The following is a 22,785-nucleotide window of genomic DNA, read 5'->3' as shown; positions in this document are numbered from 1 at the left end:
GTGTAAATCATGCATCATGTTATAAAGCAATGACCCATGCAGTTTCAAATGCATTTAGATCTCCCCCAGCACACAGCTAGCATATTTATATATATGTTAGATAGATAGATATATGGGTCCCTTTAATCCATGGTATGCTGCATGCAGGACCAGCTAGCTAGCTGCAATTTATAACTTGTCTTTTGAATATTGCAGGCCAGCTTGCTTTTTCTTTCATTATAATTAAGTTTTTCCACCTTTATGTTACTGCATATATGTATTTGTCGAGTGAAAGTGCAATGAACTTTTGTAATGAGAACTGATTTCTTTTCACTGTCAAGCATTTTGAGAAAATTTAGATTCTAAGGGGCCTGAGATAAAGATGAAAAGTGAGATGATTCCCTTGGGATTGGTTATAAAGCTTTCTTAGGCTACATAATACAGCTTTGACTATAGATATTTATGCTCTCTTGAGCCTCCAGGTGTTCAATCCCTGTGCCATGCATGAGTTGGAATTAAATTATAATTTGCATGCTATCTGCTCTTTTGTTTTCCAGGAAAAAAATAAATAAATAACGAGTATGGTATTTGCAACTTTTTCCCCCCAAGTAGTAAGGTATAATTTGCATTTCTTTTTTTTTTGAAATAGGTAAAAACAATAATTCAACTAATGTAGTAGGCAAAGCCCATGTACACAGGTCGCCTTCAAAAGAAACACCTAAGAACATTCAACTACTAATACAGCGAAAACAATTTGATTCATCCAGAGTTCATCAAACCAGAACCGAATTCTTGAGCCATCACCTACCCCAAAATAAACTTTTTTCACAAAATCATCCCAACCTTTTCTAATGAATTTTCATAATCTTACCCCATAAGTCCCCCTACCCTCCTTAGTAAACCAACCCCCGCCCAACCCCCCACCCCCCCCCCCCCCCCCCAAGACTCAAAAATTAGACCATAAATTTTAGGTCTCCAATCCACCATCTCAGTTAAGAGGAAACTATAAAACTGTACAGCATGATCATGAATCTTATCTGGAGAAAACAGATTTATAAGATATTTGACTGGAAAAAAAAAAGAGAGAGAGATTTGTAATATATTTGAGACCATATTGATACTAATTTTTTAATTCAGACTTTCAGGCATATAGTAGTTATAAGGTTCTTGACATTAGTTAATTCTAACTAATTTGATGAGAGGATCTAGAGGAATACTCAATTGTGGGAAGCTTGATGATGATTTCATCAAAACACTAAACTAAATTGATTCCATTACCAATTCTCACTTTTAGCCTACTGTAGACTTAACTTTCATAGTTTTGTACCACAAATGACCAATTCTTGCTAACTTTGCCAATCAACCAGAGTATAACCTCCATTGCCCCTTATTTATATTTAGATATTATATGTGCAATATTAGTTATAATATGTTTTCCCCAACCCTCCATTTTTATTCCATTTTATAGGTGGATGTATCGAAAGCTTATTCATAACAAAAAATTACGTTAAAAAATCTGTCAATTTATTAAGGAATGTTGTGAATGGTTTAGCACATAGATCTTAAATGTTATGATTTTACTGCTTTCAAGTATGTGCTGCATGTGTAAAGTTCATAGATATTGGGGAATGTCTTGCCTATCTCAGTGTCCACAAGTAATTGGCAACCAATTTCATGTATATTGCTACATGGGGAGGTGGCACATTCTAAATGTAGAAGGTGGTTTAGAGAATGCAACCCTATAGAATCAGGGTTTATAGGCACCCACAAATGGCACTTTCTTCGACATGAACTTAATAAAACCATCCCTACCCTACATCCATTATGTTGTGCGCCTTTGAACTCCCTTTCAGGCAATACACTAATACCCTTAATTCCTCTAAAAGTTTAAGATATGCCTATTTCTCTAACTAGTTAAACCAATGTTTGTGTCTGATCCTTACTAAGTCAGTCTGTTTATATGTGCCTTTGCCCCTTACTAACTCAGTACTGTTGTGGTAAAAGGCAGATTCATCCTCAATACTTTTGGGGTTTAAATGGACAAGGATTGGATGCGCGTGCCAAATAGGTTTACGTCACGGGAGTATGCTGAAGGGATTAAGCAACTCCTCACAATGGCGAAAGCCCATGCACCTGGAAGCACTACCTTTAGGTGTCCATGTAAAAGATGTTGTAATAACATTTTCTTATCAATAGCTCAAGTCGAAGATCATCTTTTCACGATAGGTATTCTCCCAAGTTATACACATTGGATATTTCATGGGGAGAGTGAAAGTTGGAGTGCTAATTCGTCAGACAGTGATCAGAATACATATAATGACAGTCATAATTATGTTGATGATATGGATGAGATGATAGAGGACATTCGCGCCGGTGCATTCATGGACCATGATTCCATGGAACAGGGTACTACTTCACAACCTACCATGAGTGAGCGGCAATCGAAAAATTTTGAACAATTGTTAGATGATGTCAGATGTCCACTTTATCCTGGTTGCGAAAAATTCTCTAAGCTTTCATTTATAGTTAAGCTACTCCATATCAAAACTATTGGTGGGTGGACTATCAAGTCATTTAACATGGTTTTACAATTGTTAAAATCAGCTTTCCCAGACATTCAGTTGCCAAACTCATACCATGAGGCTCGACGCTTAGAGCATGGGTTGGGTTTTAGTTATGTGAAGATAGACGCTTGCCCAAATGATTGCATGCTATTTTGGAAAGATGATGCTGATAAAGAAAGTTGTTCTAAATGCAACGAGTCAAGGTGGGTGTCCAGTAGAAGAAAAAAGGGGAGGATTCCCCAAAAGGTATTGCGATACTTCCCTCTGAAACCTCGGTTACAAAGACTGTTTATGTCAAAGAATATTGCAAAAGAAATGAGATGGCATAAAGAAGAACGACTTGATGACCACAGTACTTTAAGGCATTCTGCTGATTCTAAGATGTGGAGACAATTTGATAAAGACTACACCTGGTTTGCAGAAGATGCTCGGAATGTGAGATTGGGGCTAGCCAGTGATGGATTCAATCCATTCAACAATATGAGTAAACCTTATAGCATTTGGCCTGTGATACTCGTGCCATACAACTTGCCTCCTTGGTTGTGCATGAAAGATCCGTACTTAATACTCTCCTTACTCATACCTGGGCCCAAAGCACCGGGAAACGACATAGATGTTTATTTGCAACCTTTAGTGAATGACTTAAAAGAATTATGGGAGGACGGCATAGATACCTATGATGCATCAAAGCGTGAAAATTTCCAGTTACATGCTGCACTATTATGGACAATTAATGATTTCCCCGCATATGCCAATCTTTCTGGGTGGAGCACAAAAGGAAAGATGGCTTGCCCATTATGCAGGGAAGACACAGATTCAAAGTGGTTGAAACATGGGAGGAAACATTGTTATATGGGTCATCGTCGCTTCTTGCCATCCACGCATGCTTGGAGAAAGAAAAAGGCTGCATTCAATGGATGTGAGGATCATCGCTTGCCACCTCCAGATCTAGTAGGATATGATGTACTCCATCAACTAGAGCAGATTGGTAACACCGAATTTGGTAAAGGGTCTCGAAAGAGAAAACGCACACCATCTGAATTGAACTGGACAAAACAAAGTATATTCTTCCATTTACCTTATTGGTCCATGTTACCATTAAGACATAATCTCGATGTCATGCACATTGAAAAAAATATTTGCGACAATGTCTTAGGAACAGTGATGGATATTGAAGGAAAAACCAAAGATACAGCTAATGCACGTAGGGATTTGATGGAGCTTGGGTTAAGGAAGGAATTACATTTACAACCTTCGGCGAATGGGTACTCCATGATGCTTGGCTCCTACACATTGGATATCGATCAGAGGAGACGTTTCTGTGAATGGCTTGCATCTGTTAAATTTCCCGATGGTTTTGCCTCGAACATCTCTAGATGTGTTTCAGTTGCTGATGGAAAGATATCAGGAATGAAAAGTCATGACTGTCATGTGTTCATGCAAAGATTACTTCCGGTTGCAATTGGGGGGTTTTTACGATCTGATATTCATCTTGCATTGACCGAGTTCAGTTCGTTTTTCAAGGCCTTGTGTGCCCGAACGTTAACACTAGACATATTGAAGCGACTACAAAATGACATTGCGATTATCCTCTGCAAGCTTGAGATGATTTTCCCACCTGCTTTCTTCGATATCATGGTACACCTCGCCATTCACTTACCCCGCGAGGCTTACCTTACAGGGCCTGTTCAATATAGGTGGATGTATCCTTTTGAGAGATATTTGGGAAAATTCAAGCGTTATGTAAGGAATAAGGCTCGCCCAGAAGGTTCAATTGCTCAAGCATATGTCCATGTTGAATGCTTATCCTTTTGCTCCCTGTACATCCATGATGTTGGGACCATACATAATCGGGAGGAAAGAAACAGAGATATAGATAAGGGTATAGAATCTGAACATTTCTCTATTTTCTCACAAAAGATACGTCCTTTGGGCTCACCTACCTCCAATCGATTAGATAAACCACTATTTGCAAAGGCAAGGTGGTACGTGCTTAATAATTGTGCTGAGATTAGTCAATACCTAGAGTAAGTATTTTGGTTATTTCCATTACTTGTACATTGCTTTCTAGTTTGTTCTTTACAAAGACCTGTCTAAGTTTCAATATCTGCATATGTTTCGGCAGTGAACACCTGACGAAGTTGAAAGAAATTTCATCCGAGAATATCGATCGTAGACATCAAGTTGAATTTCCAAGTTGGTTTCGTACACGGGTACGTTATCTCTAAAATGAACTCACATTTAATCTTGTCAATTTATGCAGAATTCTAGAGTATGGCTAATTATCTTGTTTCACATCGCCATGTTTAGATTCAAGAAATACGTTCAACAAGTCCTGATGACGTGGCAGATGACATTTATGCACTCGCTTGTGGACCAGATCCATGGGTCTCTTCATATTCTGCTTGCATAATGAATGGCATCAGATTCCACACAATAAAGCATGGAGAATTTCGTGCAACCCAGAATAGTGGGGTTGTTGTTCAAGGGGAACACCGATCACAGCCTGTTGATTTTTATGGTGTATTGATTGACATATTGCAATTACGTTATATGGGTTGGCGTCATGTATATTTGTTTAGATGTGATTGGTTTGATATCGGTGATAGGAGGAGAGGAATACGTGTTGGGGACCACCTAACTATTGTTAACACTGCTCGCAAATGGTATAAGGATGAACCATTCGCCCTTGCTTGTCAAGCTTCCCAAGTGTTTTACCTTAAAGACACTAACCTGGGTGGTAATTGGTCCGTCGTGCAAAAGATTACAAGTAGAAACGTGTATGATGTTCCAACTATGCCCGTGGCCAACGATGATGTCGATGATGCCGAAAATCTGAATGTTCCTGCTTTCCAAGAGAATGACCCCTCATATGTAGAAGTTGTACCCGAATGTGATGATGATGATACTGGGCAGGGGTTGCATAGAACTGACGTGGAACCAACCCATATTGCTGAAGAAAGAACATTGCAACATGCAATACCCTCACAAGCTGATGATGAAGAATTCATTGATGATGAAGAGGATGAAAATGATGATAATCATACTCATAGCAGTGAAGACATTCTCTCGGACAGCCAGTCTTCGTCTGACGATGGTATGATTCTATGCTAGGGTGTTACTTATTATTACAAGATTAAATGTGGGTTCATACGTGTATAGTATAACCTGCTCAATATAGTTATTTAAAAATAGGTTTTCATTATTAATGTGCGCCCAAATATGAAATATCTAACTCCAATAAACGACTATGTTTTATGCAGAATTTGATGAATAACTGACAACTTGGTGGGCATTGTTATGATGGCTACCGGGGAGGACTGGTATATCTCATGCAACTTTTGATAATCTCTGATTAATGAGGAGTTGTAATAATTAATTAATATAAGCATCTTACTACTAATTTTGTACACAAAATTTACAACTGATATAGTTTTATGGACTTATTATTCATTTACATTTGCTCAACCCCATGGTTTGCACTTATCAAACGCACAAGTATGTATGAGATAAGTAGAATCTAATTCCGTATCATTAGTGCTACTCATTTACAAGTATTGGTGCTGTGATTATAAATTTCTAACCATTTAATTTTGTTCTATACTTCTTTTAGTGTTTTTCCATGTATTCCAGTATTGATGTTACATATTATTAACAGGTTGTTTCGATCAATGCTTGGCATCATGCATCCCTACTTACATCCAAGAAAACCCCAGCAGCTAACTCAATTGGTAGTGAAGGTGCTGCTTGGTAGGGGTTGGATTTACCGATTGTGAAAGAAGACGACGTGCAAGTACTGCAGAACCTTTCGGTGGTTTTTGGTGTTTGGCTTGCAATTGTTTATTTTTCTTTGTATTTTCGCAAGCATCAATTTTGTGAGCTGCTATTTTGGCCATAGTTGTAATGTTTATGTGAAAATGAATGCGACTTAACTCTATGTTGGATTATTAATGTTGTATTGGACATATATATAGAACAGTTGTAATGATTTGTTGTGAAAGTGAAGATGGCTTACCTCTATGTTGGATGATTAATGTTGTACTACTGGACATATCTCTGAGAATATTTGTAATGATATTTTGTGAAAGTGAATATGGCTTAGCTATAGAATGGATGATTAATGTTATACCGGACATATATATAGAGAAGTTGAGATGATTTTTTGTGTAAGCTTTAGAAACAAGTGATGTTTTTGGTATTGTACAATAGCCATTATTGAAATAGGTTTTGAATGATGAAGGAGAAGATAGTGCCAATTTTATACCACAGATTATTCAACAGGTCAACTCATCAAGCTCATGGTCAATATTCAACTCTGCTCAATTGTGTAGTAGGAAAAGGTCCAAATACAGGGGCATTGTTTATAAAGGTACTTAATTAATGAATATATGAGGGCTTTTTACTTAGTGTGAGAGAATGTTTTTTTTGTGAATGAATTTTTGTAATTTCTTTTTCACTTTATCGAGTGTGCAGGGTGTGTGATTTATGAAGGCTAATATGTAGCATGACGGTATATATAAGATATTCGAACCTTATTAAGTGAGGAATAAATATTCACTCATTTAATTTATTTGAAATGAATAATTGATTTTAGTAGAAATCAAGTAACATTTTTGGATAAAATATATATTATCTTAATATATTATAAATATTGATCATTATCATCAACCCTCACAAGTTCAAATTTATATAGTCGTAAGTACTTTCTTTACTTCCGTGCACTTTATTACATTACATAGAGAAGTGCTTATATTTATACAGCGTACGCTTCCAATAATAAAATTACGACTTTCTTTACAAGTGTACACTTTATTACTTTACATAGAGAAGTGAGTATATTTATACAGCGTACGCTTCCAATAATAAAATTTATATAGTCGTAAGTACCTTATTTACTTCCGTACACTTTATTACCTTACATAGAGAAGTGAGTATATTTATACAGCGTACGCTTCCAATAATAAAATTAATATATAGTCGTAAGTACCTTATTTACTTCCGTACACTTTATTACCTTACATAGAGAAGTGAGTATATTTATACAGCGTACGCTTCAATATTATTGGACAAATATATATAAGGCCCTCATTATCCAACTTTTAATACTTATGTATATAATAACTTCATTAGCATTACGCACTTATCTAATATTATATATATAAATAAATATATTTATATTACTTGAAAAGGAAAGTTGATCACACATATAGACATGTATAATATAATACTTGATCATGGAAGTTCTTGAACACACATACATGATGTAATAGAATATATAATATATATATAGTCCAACCTTGGTACATACTTACCTATATAACACATTAAATAGCATTACTTATATATATATAAATAATATAATATATAATATATTATATATAAGTATTGATCATAGAAGTTGATCACGTACACTTACGTGCAGTATGTATATATAATACATTAAAGTCACGATCTTACATATAAATCTGAAAGTTGTGTTGTATATATATACTATGTTCGCAAATAAAACTGATACATCTTCCAATGATAAATACCCACTGATCTGATTCATGAGAATATATAAAGGTCAGGGTGTACAGTCAAAGCTTATACACAATAGCTGTTATATAAGATATTGTGAAAAAGAAGAACAATGTAAGATATTCGAGGCTAGCTGCTGCTACATAAACAGGTAATCATGATGTTGCTGACGTAAGTACTTGCAGATGGGAATGCAATATCTGTGAATGACAGAACAAATCTCCAAAATCCTACCATCCCTTGCAACTGGCGTAAGTTTTGGGAGACACAAGCTACACTTACGCGGGAGATGAAAATAATATAGCGCCAAACCATCTTTTGGCATTACCAATGCATAAGATTTCAGTCAACTACTCTTGGTGGCTATCTCGAAACACATTGCAAGCTGAAGCACTCGGAACCAATTCAGTCCTGAAGTTAAAAGAATTGGTTGTGCATATTTCTACTTTCCAGTTGAAAGAAACTCTGTGTTGGAGATTGAAAGCTGTGGTCGAAGTGAAGCTTCCTTCTGCAATAGATAAACAGCATAGTACGCCCATCTTCTTACATAGTACTGCACATTCTGCTCATTAACACTTTAGTAGGCAGTAATGCTAATCTGAATTACTTTAGCTTGCTAAGGAAATGGTTCAATCGAAGAGAGGGAGAGGTGGAGGAAGAGTGGGACCAGGGAAACGAGTGTTGCCTCCCATCGGACAACACCTGCAACCAGTAGCACCGACAAGTTGGAGTCTGAGAGATGAAAGGGAGGTGGAAGCTGATGACTCCACTCAGATTCCAGAGAACTGTAATCCAGCAGGTAAGGTGAATGAAGAATCTGAGGGTAAGTGTTTGTTCCTTATTGCAACTTTAAAGTAATATATATAATAATGTTTTGCATATTAGAAGTCTGAATATTTCTATGGTTGGTATATATATATATAGTACAAAGGAGTAACAACCTTAGTAGGGATCTGAGAGATGAAAGGCAGGTGGAAGCTGATGACTTCACTCAACATCCAGAGAGCTGTAATCCAGCAGGTCAGCTGAATGAAGAATCTGAGGGTAAGAATGACAGTTATTTCAACTTAGCCAGTAATATATATATACAAATCTTATAGCAACTTAAAAGTCTGAACATTTCTATGCATGGGTGGTATATATATATATAGCACCAAGAAGTAACAAACGTGGCAGGGGTGTAGCCAGAGGGACAGAATTTGAGAGTTTGCGAAAGTATGGCAAGATACCATTGGAGATAAAAGATGGTAAGATAGGCCCATCATGCAACAACAGGACAGTCTATACAACGAGAGTGACGTGGATTGTGAAGCACTATGCAGAAATGAGGCATGTAAGTTGGAGTAACGTCGACGTTAAGGAGAAGGATGAACTTATTGATCGAGTTCGAGTAAGGTTTTCTTTGGTTAAATGAATAACTGTAGAAATATTGTGCTTTTTACCTTCAATGTCTAAATGTAGAAGCTGGTTTTTATGGATATTGAATTAATAGAAGATATATAGAAGCTGTTGGTAGACCATGTTAAATTAAATTCAAGCTAGTTTTTATGGATATTGAATGATTAAATGTAGAAGCTGCTAGACTTTGGTTGAATGATTAAATGTAGAAGCTGGTTTTTTTACCCTGAATGTCTAAATGTAGAAGGTGGTTTTATTTTTGTTTTTATCTTGAAGCTGCACATACTATAATTCCATCTAGATGTATTAACACCAATAATATCACCAATCAAATATAATGGTGAAGGACATGGACATGTGTTTTTAACAAAACCAGAGTAAGCATGGTCAGAAATATTGTAACCAGGTTTTTTAACACAATGGCATTTGTAGGCTGATTTTGTGTTGGATTGGACCAAGAAAAATCATCGTCGGACAGTCACAACTCAGTTATCCCATGCATACAACTCGTTTCATTACATGTTGCATCGGAAATACAAGCAATATGCAACACATGAGGAGGCAGTAGTTAATGGAGGTGAGATGGTAGAGAGGCCAGTTTGGGAGTGGTTATGCAATCGGTGGGCTAGTGATGAATTCAAGGTACGTATGTCTAATATCATATTGAAGGAATGCGATAATGTGCCTCAGCAAAAGCTGTTTACTCTGAAGACTCTCACCAGTTTAGATAAGATGTACAGCTTGTGACTCAATTCAGAACGAATAAAAGACTGGGTTTCTATATAGCTAAAACAAATCAACACTAAGGTCTTTTGGCATTAAAAGCTGGTTTTGATGCCTTTTCAGTTGCTCTCTTGTGTTTTATTGCAGAAAATGTCCACTCAAAACAAAGAGAATAGGGGTAAACAAATGGTCAACCACACAAGTGGAAGGACGTCGTTTGTTGTACTAATGGAAAGAAGGGTATAAGCTTATTTTAACTCCTAATTGTCAATTTGCATTTTATTTGAAATGGGAACTTATATAATTTGATTGGTTTGCCTATCTTCGAATATTTAGAAGGACAAGAATCTAATTGATTTCTACAAGGATGCGCATTGGTCAACTAAAAAGGGCAGATTCGTCACGCCAACCACAGAACAGAATTATGTAAGCACTCACAAACTGTTTTTTCAGTTGCCAAGTGTTGCCAGTAATTTGAAATTATTAATTGTTCAGTCTATGGTATTCAACAATATTGTGTTTGCTACTCTTAAGTATATGTTTTTGATTTTCAGTTTTAAATATTAGTTAAGAAAGCATCAACCTTATATGCCCAACAAATAACAGATTATAGTAAGAAACCTAGCAGCTTTTTATGATCAATTAGTTAGGTGATAAATAGAATATTGAATGGGAGCTTTAAGCTGACTACGCATATAAAACTGATTGATGGTTGGGTTCTGAAAAATGCCACAGAATAATATGGTTGAATTGATGAATGCCAAAGAACCAGAGGATCGCACTGATGAAGCAGCAGCAGCCATTTTTAGGCAGGTTCTGGGACATAGGTCTGGCTATTCTAGAGGGTTGGGCCACTCTGTTATGCCCGAAAGTACAGTGCCTGGAGTGAGCAATGAGGAGTATGAACGCCTTGCTGAGGAAAATCAACAGAATTTGAAAAATGCAGAGTATTACCAAAATCGGATGCTATCAATGGAAGGTGGTTTCGCTGCTATGGAGGACCGTATGCGGGAGTATGAGCAACGTGTCAATAGCAGGATGTCAGAACTACAGACAGAATTAGAGTCTCAGAGAGAGACTCAATCCACAAATCCTTAGCCACCACATATGTCAGCATTACTCATTTTGTATTTTGACCTACACTTTTGCAACACTTTTGATGAAGGTGTCATGGGGAGATCAGTAGAAAAAATACATTTGTTCAGCACAGATAGGGAAATTTCCAAGTTGATGGAGAGGGTAAAGAAAACCTCGAGGTAATTTGCTAATATCTTATTAATGTTATAAGTTCTATATATGATGTCCAGAGAATGACTTGTATTTTCTTTTTCAGAACCAGCTAGTTTATGATCAAAATACAAGTAGAGTGTGGGATTCATTAAAGAATGTGTATAATGCTAGTGTTAATGATATGCTCTGTAAGCTGTGTGAGGGTAGGCATGATCTGGTTGCACCATAAATAATTGACATTGCACATTAACAGTTATAGTTAGACAATTTTTAGCCTCACATTCCTTATGATCTTGGGGAGGTTAAATTTCTGATCATAAATCACATCAAAGTAAGCTTAGTTTGCTAAGAATAAAACTGAGAATCCTGCTCATGTTAATGATGTTCAAATTGTTTGATTAATAGGAGATGTTTTTAATTATTGAGGCATGTTAATAGCAACATTAGTGGGATTTTCAGATGAGGCATGTTAACAGCAACATTAAATGACTTATATCAGTAATCTCAATGTTGGATGATAGGGACAACTTGTTAATGGACAAGAAGAAGTATGATTGCTTGAATATAAAGAGCACTACATCATTAAAAGAGTTTATGGTTATACATGAAAAACCATGCTAGGCGAGACTGAAAGAAGAAGGCTATTGCAAGTTATAGAATCTGACACTAGAATGGAATCTGTGAATCTAATATGCAGAAATATACACGCATGGAATCTGTGAACTTAATCTAAATATATATAGTGAAGACAGAATGATTATACATATATTCAGTAGATAATCTACACTGATTGATTGACTTAATATATATATTTTGGGAATACATTGTTATATTTTTTGCATGCTATTCAATTTCATGTGTGGTGGGTAAAATGGCCAAAGCTTGCTACTTACAAGTTTTTGAACTCACAAGTTTTTCCTCATCTAAACTGACAATTCTATTGGGCGCTATTCGTGAGTGTTTCTTTAGATGGTTTCTTCGAAGTAGCAAGCTTTTTTCTCATCAGCTTCAATGTTCCAGTTAGTAAATATATCATATAATATAACATTTTGGCTCATCTATGTTATACTATTATGGACAAATAATTGTTGCATGTCATATATACACATACAGTACAGCACAAAGAGCATCTTACCTTGTGTGGAATTTCAGAAATAATATGGATATAGAAAACAGAAAAACTTACTGCTGATGTTGTTTATTGCTACAGGTCAAATCACCTTCCAAAGGTAGTGCTGATTTTGTTGTGCTGTAGCCAAGACCCCAACAACTACCGGAACCAAAGGATTCCTCTCATGTACGTGGAGTATCATGTACATGCATGTAGAAATTTTGACATATATATGAGTAATGCTGGCATGTATGGATAGCAATACTAGGCATAGGACTAGTGGGAGTGCTAAATTAGCAAGTAATTGATGTGTTGAACTCATGAGTTCAACATATCAATTACTATATATATATATATAGTAGAAGCTGCTGACTTTATATATATGTAGTACTAGTGCTAGCTCATGTGTCAAATCTTCATGATGATCAATGCAATCAGGTTATTTTGTATCATTGGCAGAATTGTGATATATATATATATATATATATATATTTGCAAAATTCTGTAGATATAATAGGGATTAATGATGACATATCTTTATATGCATATGCAGAAAACATTAATTACATATATAGACCAAATTCAAAATGCAAGGCCGGATTATGTGAAAACCCTTTATATATATATATATATATATATATATATCATGCATGTATGTGTAAACCCAATGCAAATCTAGAAGTGGCAGATTAATTTCTACCAGTTAGGCAAGGGATATTAATTAACTTCACAAACAACATGTTTTAATTTTATGGTGGCCTGCAAATTGCAATGTAATGAGTCAAATATTAGGCCTCTGCTACTAAAAAATCAATTGGGGAACTAAATGGATCAATTCTGCGTGCAGTACTACGTACGTACCCCCACCCACTCCCCCCCCCCCCCCCTCCCTGTAATCCTGATATGGGCGTGTATGGTATGGCATTAATTATGGCCGAACCCCACTGTAAATGATATGGAATTAACAAATTATGCGCCTATTACATTCGATGGAATACCCTACCACTTATGTACTGTGATAATCACCGTCACAACCCAATTAATTAACGCAACCCCTACGGCGCTGCAAAACCCAACAATTCTGAAGAAAGGGTAATTATGTTCGGCGATGATAATCACCATAAATACCTGATATTGTGGTGCCCTGCAAGGTCATCGGCGATTGGATGCTCGCCGTAAATAACCCACCCCCCCGGCGCAATTCTCTGGGCGTGTATGGAATCGCAGCTATGTTTCCCGGCATCTCTCCGCTCCCCGTTAAAACCATCTTCTGCGACGAACCAAATCCCGCTGGAACACCACGGATCTTGCTGCGAGAAAAGTCGATTGGGAGCATCAATTTTCGCGGCAGCATGTGCATTGCTGTCTCGGGCGTCAAAATCGCCGAGAACAGCACCTCTCTTTCCGGCGGTGATTTGCTGCGAAAATTTTCCCTATATGTCAGCGTCAAATAGCGGCAGTTCATCTGCGCTCAACAAAACGCAGCGTTTGAGATGTTGCGACGAGTTAGACACCTATAACGGGGACTTCTGACCGCCGCAAAAAGGTTATATTCTTGTAGTGATTTGTATATTGAGCTAAGTTTAGTTGAGTTGAGTTATTTATGAATAATAATGAGTTGAGATGATGAAATGAGTTTTGTTTGGTCTACTTAAAATGAATTTAGATGTGTTAATTAGATGTTAAGATGAATTTAAATGTACCTATAGAAAGTTAGAAAGGTTGTGGATCACGTGTGTAAAAAAATTTTGAGTTGAAAAATGATATGGTCCCATGTGTTAAAAGGTTTTGAATTGAGATGAGTTTAGTAATTTGAGAATTGTGTATGTAGATATTAGACTCAATTCATCTCATCTAATCTCATCATTATAATTTTTTTAAGTTCACACATAAAATATAATAAACAATACAACTTTCAAATCTTAAAATAATGATAATATTAAAAACTAATATTCTAATAATATTTTTATTCAACTTTCAACTTTTATCTCATTTCATATTAATATCCAAGCAACTTCTAAGAGATAAAGAGATCAGACACCTTTATCCATGACACACCCAAATATTAATGTCAACCAAGTGATTGTGGGGTGGAAATGTCAGGTACACACAATTAAACTCTCTCTCTCTCTCTCTCTTTACCCCCACCACCAAAAACACACACACGTACTTGGCATGTTCATTACAATTACTCGTGTGAAAAAAACCCACGTTATAATCTTTTGCTACCACATCCCAAGTGGTCCTCATTATTGTAACGATGTCTAATATCTTCATTCAGAGCCATAATAACAATTCTTGGTTTCCTACAGTACTAGTTATATATATATATTTATCTTTTTCACTGTTTAAAATCGTAGCTAGCTAGCTAATAACTCGGTCCAAGAACTAGAGAAGAATATATAATTAGAAATCCTATTTCGGTGAAAAAGTTACAATGATGAATGGAAAGCTAAATCATTCCGATTTTCTTTTGCAGCAATGAGTTGTAAAATCCGAGACAAGAATGATAACTTATAAGATCTAAGAGGAAGAACATGAAATACTGGGGACGTAACAAGCAAAAGAAAACAAAACAAAAGGAGATGGTTTTTGTTCATTTGTTGGTGGATGATGGTGCTGCAACAAGCAATCTGGGGGCCACTGTTCTAGTCTCTGTGTCTGTAAGAGAGAGAGAGAGAGAGAGAGAAAGGCTGCCAGAGAATATCGAAATGGAAATCACGGTCGTCCCACTCTTTTTTCGTCCTGTCACCATCTACTTCCCTTTTCTCCGCAAATTTCTCTCTCTGTGTTAGCTTGTAATGCTGCACGCTAGCTGCAGCATCCCTACTGAACGGAGACCCTTTTATTAACTTTGGTTCTAATTCCAAGCCACCCAACTCCTCAGTCCCCCCCTCCCTTCCGCCGACCCCGTCCCGTTTCTGCATGAGATTTATCAATGGCCGTTCCGTCGATGGAGAAGAAGCTAGCACTTTTTACAATTAAATAAAAAAGTAGGTTTGGCAGAGAGTGAAGCCAAAAGGGTATGAGAGACAGACAGAGAAAGCTCAGTGAGGATGGAATGGATGACACAATGAAATTGTCCTCTCTCTTTCTGTCTTCTTGTATTAGCGGTTTCCCGCCAACTGACAACCAAGAAAATTCACAAATCTTTCATCTTTTCTTTCCTTTTCTTTCTCAGAAATGCATGTCAGCACGTCCCCTCACCCGTCCCTCATCCCGTTGGCTGTTTTCTGCATTCACATGTAACCCTTTCATGATCATGCCCGGAACTTGCCCTAAAAGCTCTATCTTTTTAGTAATTTTATCAAACTTTTTTTTAATCACTTAGAGCATTTATTTTCTTCTAAATGATTCCATTCCAAAACAAAATTGTACAATCTACTCCACATCCATGCAAACTTCACAGGTCACTTCATTTGTGGCTGAAAAACGCCAACACAAAAATACTTAATTACAATCCAATAAATATATACACCAACAAAAATATATCTTTATGAAAAAATCTATTCATTATTTTATTTTTAATTATTATCTCGTCAGCTCATTAAGTGACATTAAATAAAAGATTTAATTATAAATAAAACATAATAAATAATTTCCAATCATATAATTCCACATTATTCTATTTTACTTTATCTTCAACTTCAACTTTCCATAATCATATATGGTCGAAATTGACAAGGGCATGCTTTGATGGATGTATACAGAAGTCATAATTGAGCATTGGGGGGCAGTCTCTTACAACAGGAGCATGCATGCGCGCAGCACATGACTAGTTAATGCACCCTTAAGGGTAACAGCAGCACTACTCTTTCTCCATCCTAGCTAGCTAGCTTAGCAACTTTTCCGTTTACATGTAGGATGATCATGATCGTGTTATCCTTCAACTTGTGATAATAATATCCCATTTTCCCTTTAGTAAATTTTAAACAATTCTATTTAGAGCATTAGTAATGGTTTATTTATCTTCATCTTTATTTTTAAATTTGAATAAATTCCCCTTAAAATCTTCTGCATTGGCTTGTATATATGTAAAATTATGAATAACTATAAACAGTCTTTATTCATCTTTAAAGATGTCATTTTCTTTCTTCAAATATTATTTTTATTATTTTTTCTCTCTCTATCGGAACGGCTCTTTCCGAACAACTCTTTTCCTTCCTCTTTCACTCGTTTCTTTTTCTTTCTCTCTTCATGCTCGTTGCTTCTTCTTTGTTCTCTGCTCTCTCGTTGCTCATGGCATGGCTCTCTCTCATTGCTCCCAGCTCTCTCTCTCTCTACTCTTCACGGCTCTCTCTGCTCTCTTTACCTTCATCAATGACGGTTGATCCATCAACAACATTGTTTGAAAACTCTAGCTAAAGGTGATTTCGTCTTCCATTACTTGTTTTGATGTTACAAATTTTTCTTTATTTCCCCTTATTTCGTGCTACCCTAGAACGATTTAGGCTTTTTTTTTTCTTTTGTGATTTCCCCTAATTCCCTTGATTTTACGCATGCAATAGCCTCTTCTCTTGATATATGTTTTTTTTTAATGATCGATGATCTTATACATGCCTTTAGACTAGAATGCACAAAATAGGTTGGAGAATTTGACACTGATTTGGAAAATTTCTGGGAATATTGGCATGCACTAAGTCGGATTGCACAAAATTAGTCACCGTAATTGCACAAAATCAGTAGTTTCTTCTCTCGATTTTTTTGATGATCAATGATCGTGTACATGCCTTTAGACTAGATTGGAGGACGTGGGCTGAAGAATTTGATACTGATTTGGGGAATTTATGAAATTTCTGGGAATATTGGCAGGAAATTAATCTGAGTTGTATATTGGAGGGTGTAGATTGCACAAAATCACTAACTCAAATTGCACGAAATGACTAACTCATTATTTGATATTGGCATGCATTAATCTGAGTTGTACATGCACTAACTCATATTGCCGATATATTGGATGTAATATTCTATGACAAGCACAATCATATTTTGTGACAACCATATTTTGGGTATTAGAAATCTAGTTACTGGAGTTCACTTCTGCATGCTGAAATTGTAAACCTACCTTGGCAATCTGAGTCTGCATGCTGAAATTGTAAACTTGTTGGCACTATATATATATATATATATATATATATATATATATGGTGACCCTATATGTATTTTATTGGTTGCTGCTGCATGCTTTTCATGAGAAGTATTTACTCTGTAAAATTAAAATACCACATTCTGAAATTTTTTTTATTGGATTGTCTTAGGCATAGGTTTGATTTATGTATGCATAATATGTTTATTAAATAATGCCACATTCTTAAATAACCACAATAGCTTATAAAAACAAAATATAGCTGGTTGCTATCCATGTTTTTGTATGCCTTTAGACTAGATGTACATATTGTTTATGTATGCCTTTAGCCACATGGATTGTTTATGTATGCACAATATGTATATGTAATCTCCAAATATATTCAGCATGCAGCAGCCATATAATCTCTCATATGCACTACATACATTGTTTCCCATGTGTTGTTTGAGTAACACTTTATCCTTCAATATTTTATTAAATGATGAACTGTTTAATTGATGATGATCTCTTATTCACTACACTGTTGGAAAGTGGTGAAGCTGATATTAACAATCCCCCATGGGCAGTGCAAGTGTTGATGTTCAAGCGACACAACCCCAACGGGAAAAAAGGAAACAAAAATCCCAACGGGATGTGTCATTTACTATAGAAAAAGATACTATCCTCATTTCAGTTTGGCTTAGCATTAATATAGATCCCATACAGGAGATTGAACAATCATCCACACAAATGTGGAGTAGAATTTATGAGTACTACTCCACATTAAAAAACTTAATTGTTAAGAATGGTCTATAGCCTCTTTGACCAATCGGTAGTCAATCATTCAAAAATACGTCAATAAATTTTGTGATAGCTTAGCCCAAGTTGAATGAATGCATCCAAGCAGCGCAACTGAGCAAGACAAGATATAATGCTTTTTTCAATGTTTTTTGGTTCTGATTATTAGGTATTTGCAATGACATTAGTATTAATTGTGGAAACTATTTTGTAAATTGATAAGGTAAAAATCTTGTACCGAGAGAATCTCAAACATAACTTTACCATAGATCATTGTTGGAATCTATCGAGGCACCAGCCGAAATGGCAAGCATACATGGACCTTATAAAAAAGAAAAATGGGTCAAGTTCAAGTATTACTCCACACTCAATACCTTTAGGGGAAGACATGGAAAATGTACTCGTCGGTTGTGAGAGACCCCCAGGCAAGAAAGTTGAATAAGTAAGAGAGAAAGAAAGAAAATGTAACGAAAGATAAAATCTAGTAATTAAGGAGGCCTTAAGCCAAATGACAGATGATAGGAGAACTTGTATGATGGAGAGAAGAGAATCACAATTGAAGTATGAGAATGAAAGATTTGAGTTACTACTTCTTAAGAAGAGAAAACTTGATTTGAAAATTAAGGCTGAAAAAGATAGATTTGACTTAGTAACTCTTAAAAAGAGAAAGATTGATATTGAAATTATGTCCAAAGATATTGATTCGTTGAGTTGTGTGCAGCAAGAGTATTTTCATAATCTTCAAATAGAGATCATTGAGGAACAAAAGAATAAGGTTATATCTCGTACATAGTTTTGACTATGCATGGTTACATATTTTGGGTATTTTGAAATTGTAAATACTGTGGTGACATATTTTGGATCTTTTTGTATTGTTGGTTGCACCAAATTCGTTAACTTGTTGTACCGTTGGTTGCTAACAATGACATGAAAACTATTGGGAGCTGCTGTGGAGCAGGTTATTGTTGCTGTGGAGTTGCTGTAGAGCAGAATGGTGCTGTCGTGGAGTTGCCAATTAAGTTGTATTATAATCAACTTTGTGGATTTTTTATTAAGTTGATTTTGATACATGGGATTTATTTAAATTTGTATAGAGGTTCTTTTAGTTGGAAGTTGAATTTATATTGCATCTATTTTGTAAACACTGAATTTGTATGGAGTAGAATTTATTAAGTTGTGAATTTGTATGAAATTAAAAACCACATTGTATGTGTAGATTTTTTTGTGTTGCTGAATATATATATGATATATTGAAATTATTGGACTTGGATGTGGAATTTGACTTGAATTTATTGGATTATCCAGATTTATAGGAAAAAAATTAATATTTTATTATTATTTGGTCAAAAAATACATAATCTAATATAGGAATTTTTCTTTATATGTAAAATCAATTTTCAAAATATGTGATTTTGCATATGAAGATACATAAACTATTGCCAATGCCCTTATAACATGAAGTTGTATATATGTATGTTGACAATAAACCCAAACCATCTAGACGATAAAAATGATATTTTTAATTTTATCTTAGGTAAATTTCGGGTACTCATTTTAAAAAAAAATAAAATAAAATTCATAGTATCTATATTAAAGATAATTAAGATGAGGCAAGCCAAAGCCTTTGGTATATGTAGTACCGTACGTTTCTCCTTAGCATGACACAACCCCATTTTTTGGAATCATATATATATATGGAACATAAAATTGGCAGGTTTTTTTTTTTTTTTTTTAAAAAGAACTCATGATCATGACCAGGTTGTCTTGGCCTCTTGCTAATCCAACCAAAATATCCAATCATTCATTTTTATATCATAAGTTGGGACAGTTTCATTAACTTACCGGACAATTAATTAAACAAAAAGGCAAACGAACCTTCAACCAATGCAATAAGAGAAATACTTTTGACAGGCGGGAAATGCAGTCGGCGTGCAGTCGTGAAGAAAAAAGTAAATTAATATAGAACCTACATAAAAAAAATTTTTTTTATAATTTTTTTTATTTATGTAGGTCTCATTGAATATAAAATAATTTTTTTATAATTTTTTTATTTATTTTATACAACTGACTGTACATCGACTGTATTTACCAATTATATAGCCTATGTAATAAACGTCTTAGAGGTGATAAGTTATGCCTGGTCCTGGAATGTCAACACGTGAGAGACAACCAGAGAGTCATGTCAGTTGCTAGGGATCAAGAGGGTGAATTTCTTAGTCCACTACAATTATTAATTTATTAGGGCCATTTCTGATTTTGATTAGACTGCCATGCAACACTACATCATAGTTTTCATGATATAACTACTTTTATGTTCTCTGGAATGTTTAGCCCCCACTTCTGTTTCTTTTTTGACAGAGTCACCATTTTTTGTTTTTTTGTTTTTTGTTTTCTGTTTTTAGTTTTTTTTTTTTGTTTTTTTTTTTTTTTTGTTTTTTTTGGCAATGCCAATATTCATATATAGCTAGGAACGTAGCAATCAAGAATACAATATTGAAATGACCACAGATTCCTCATCTTGAGTACTTTGTCATTATTTATCAACTAATTAATCAAAGCTGGCTGATTAATACAATTGATTTTTGCATGAGAAAAATAACGTATTATTATTGTAACATGAATTATGTTATATATAGTCGTGGAGTATACATATATATGTATATTCTTTTTGAAAAATAATGAGATTTATTATTAAAAAATTATTTTTTTATGTGAATATCGTATTTACTAATTTTTTTTAAAAATGATTATACAGTATTTATACAATACTTCACAATTGTAAATATCATTTATCTCTTAACATATAATATAAAGAATGGATTGCATATAGCAGTACTATTAAAGTTGTAAGGTATAAAAACTTCATTATTTAATTATTTGGTGTGATTGAGAATGATAAAAGTAATTAAATTCCGTGATCTATAATTGAAGCGCTTCCTGTTGGGTAGTGTATGGGTCTAACATTTCGTAAAATGAAATGTGACGGTGCTAGAGAGTGGCACATGAGTTTTATTTGAAAAATAATAATTATAGTTATAGAGTGTGTAAATTTTACATATTTTTTAAAAAATATATATATAATATTTATATAAAAGTTAATAATTTGTTTTAATAATAAACTCTGCTCTCATGCATGCAACAACAGGAATATTGTCGCTCATCAAAACAATTGTTGCATGATACTTCATGTCCATCCACATTGATCCTCTTTCCCGAAACCGCCTGCCAAACACAAGATGTGACAATGTACAAATTAAAACGTGTGGTAAAGTGACGCTTTAATTAAGACGTACGGAAAAATCCAAAACTCATGAATTGTGCTCCTAGCTAGCTAGGTCTTCTTATGTTCTCCCAAATCATTATCAAGATTAAGGATAGATTTGAACAGTAAATTGAGTTAAAATGAGATTTTAAAATATTATTTTTTAGATAAATATTACACATCATTTCACATCATATATTTTATATATTAAAATATTATTTATTTATTAATTCATTTTATTTTTATTAAATTAATTGAATTATTCTATTTATCATCTACACACTACATATTTATTATAGAAAAAATTAAAATAAGTGTGGTGTATGAAGTGTGAGGATGACAAAAAAAATTTTCATATTTTTTTAATATTATTATTATTTTGAGATTTGAAAAAATTAAATTATTTATTATATTTTGTATTGAAAGTTGAAAAAGTTGTAATGATTACATGAGATAAATTAAGTTGAGTTGAGTTGGATTGGCTAACCAAACACAGCCTTAAGAATCACCCACAAGCTAGTACTCCAATATTTCCCTACTAGCCAAGCTTGCCGAGAACCTCCAAAACAACCTGCCTTGCATGTACAAGACCATGAACTACCCCCGACCCCCATTTACAGCAAATTATACCTTGCCCGGACCCCTAGATCTCCCACAAGCCACAAAAAAGCCACGAAACTCTTGGATATGAAAGGGCAATATCTTGGAGCTGAAGATATCCTATCTAAAGCCGGCACTAGCCATCATGACTAGAGCACAAGATCAGTACTCATGAGGACCGATATTCCATGCATGCATGCGAAAAGATATGATCAAAACCTTCCCGCGGCCTCAACACCAAACCCCATGCGATCTCTATATTTAATTCCCAATTAACATGCTTTCCACAATGATCCTCACATATGCAAATTGCCCATTATATATGTACCCAAGACCAGGAAATTCAAGAAAACTTCTCTTTTTTCTCCATTGCCCTGATTTCACCCAAAATCATCTGGCGTGAATACTCGTGGCCAATCGGCCATCCACCACCTCTAATTTTGTCGACTGGTCCAGAAAATGTCTCACTACAGAATACGCTACGTACCACCGTCGATGAGGCCATATCAGGCCGTCTTATATATAGCAACCAGCT

General features: G+C 35.0%; 1 protein-coding gene and 1 long non-coding RNA gene across 2 annotated transcripts; both read left to right on the top strand.

The window, feature by feature from the left end:
- Nucleotides 1-2,015: 2,015 nt before the first annotated feature.
- Nucleotides 2,016-5,657, top strand: LOC122301621. The gene is made up of 3 exons (XM_043113026.1): nucleotides 2,016-4,570; nucleotides 4,669-4,756; nucleotides 4,854-5,657. Exons 1-3 carry the CDS (start codon nucleotides 2,016-2,018, stop codon nucleotides 5,655-5,657), a joined length of 3,447 nt encoding a protein of 1,148 aa, XP_042968960.1.
- Nucleotides 5,658-16,716: 11,059 nt separating this feature from the next.
- Nucleotides 16,717-19,590, top strand: LOC122297540. Its single transcript, XR_006238807.1, has 2 exons — nucleotides 16,717-16,892; nucleotides 19,347-19,590. It is a non-coding gene; the product is annotated as an uncharacterized LOC122297540 (long non-coding RNA).
- The last annotated feature ends 3,195 nt before the right edge of the window (nucleotides 19,591-22,785 follow it).

This window comes from Carya illinoinensis, chromosome 2, assembly GCF_018687715.1.
Source record: "Carya illinoinensis cultivar Pawnee chromosome 2, C.illinoinensisPawnee_v1, whole genome shotgun sequence".
NCBI lineage: Eukaryota > Viridiplantae > Streptophyta > Magnoliopsida > Fagales > Juglandaceae > Carya > Carya illinoinensis.
The sequence above is the reverse complement of the archived record's forward strand: the minus strand, read 5'-3'. Positions and strand labels throughout refer to the sequence as shown.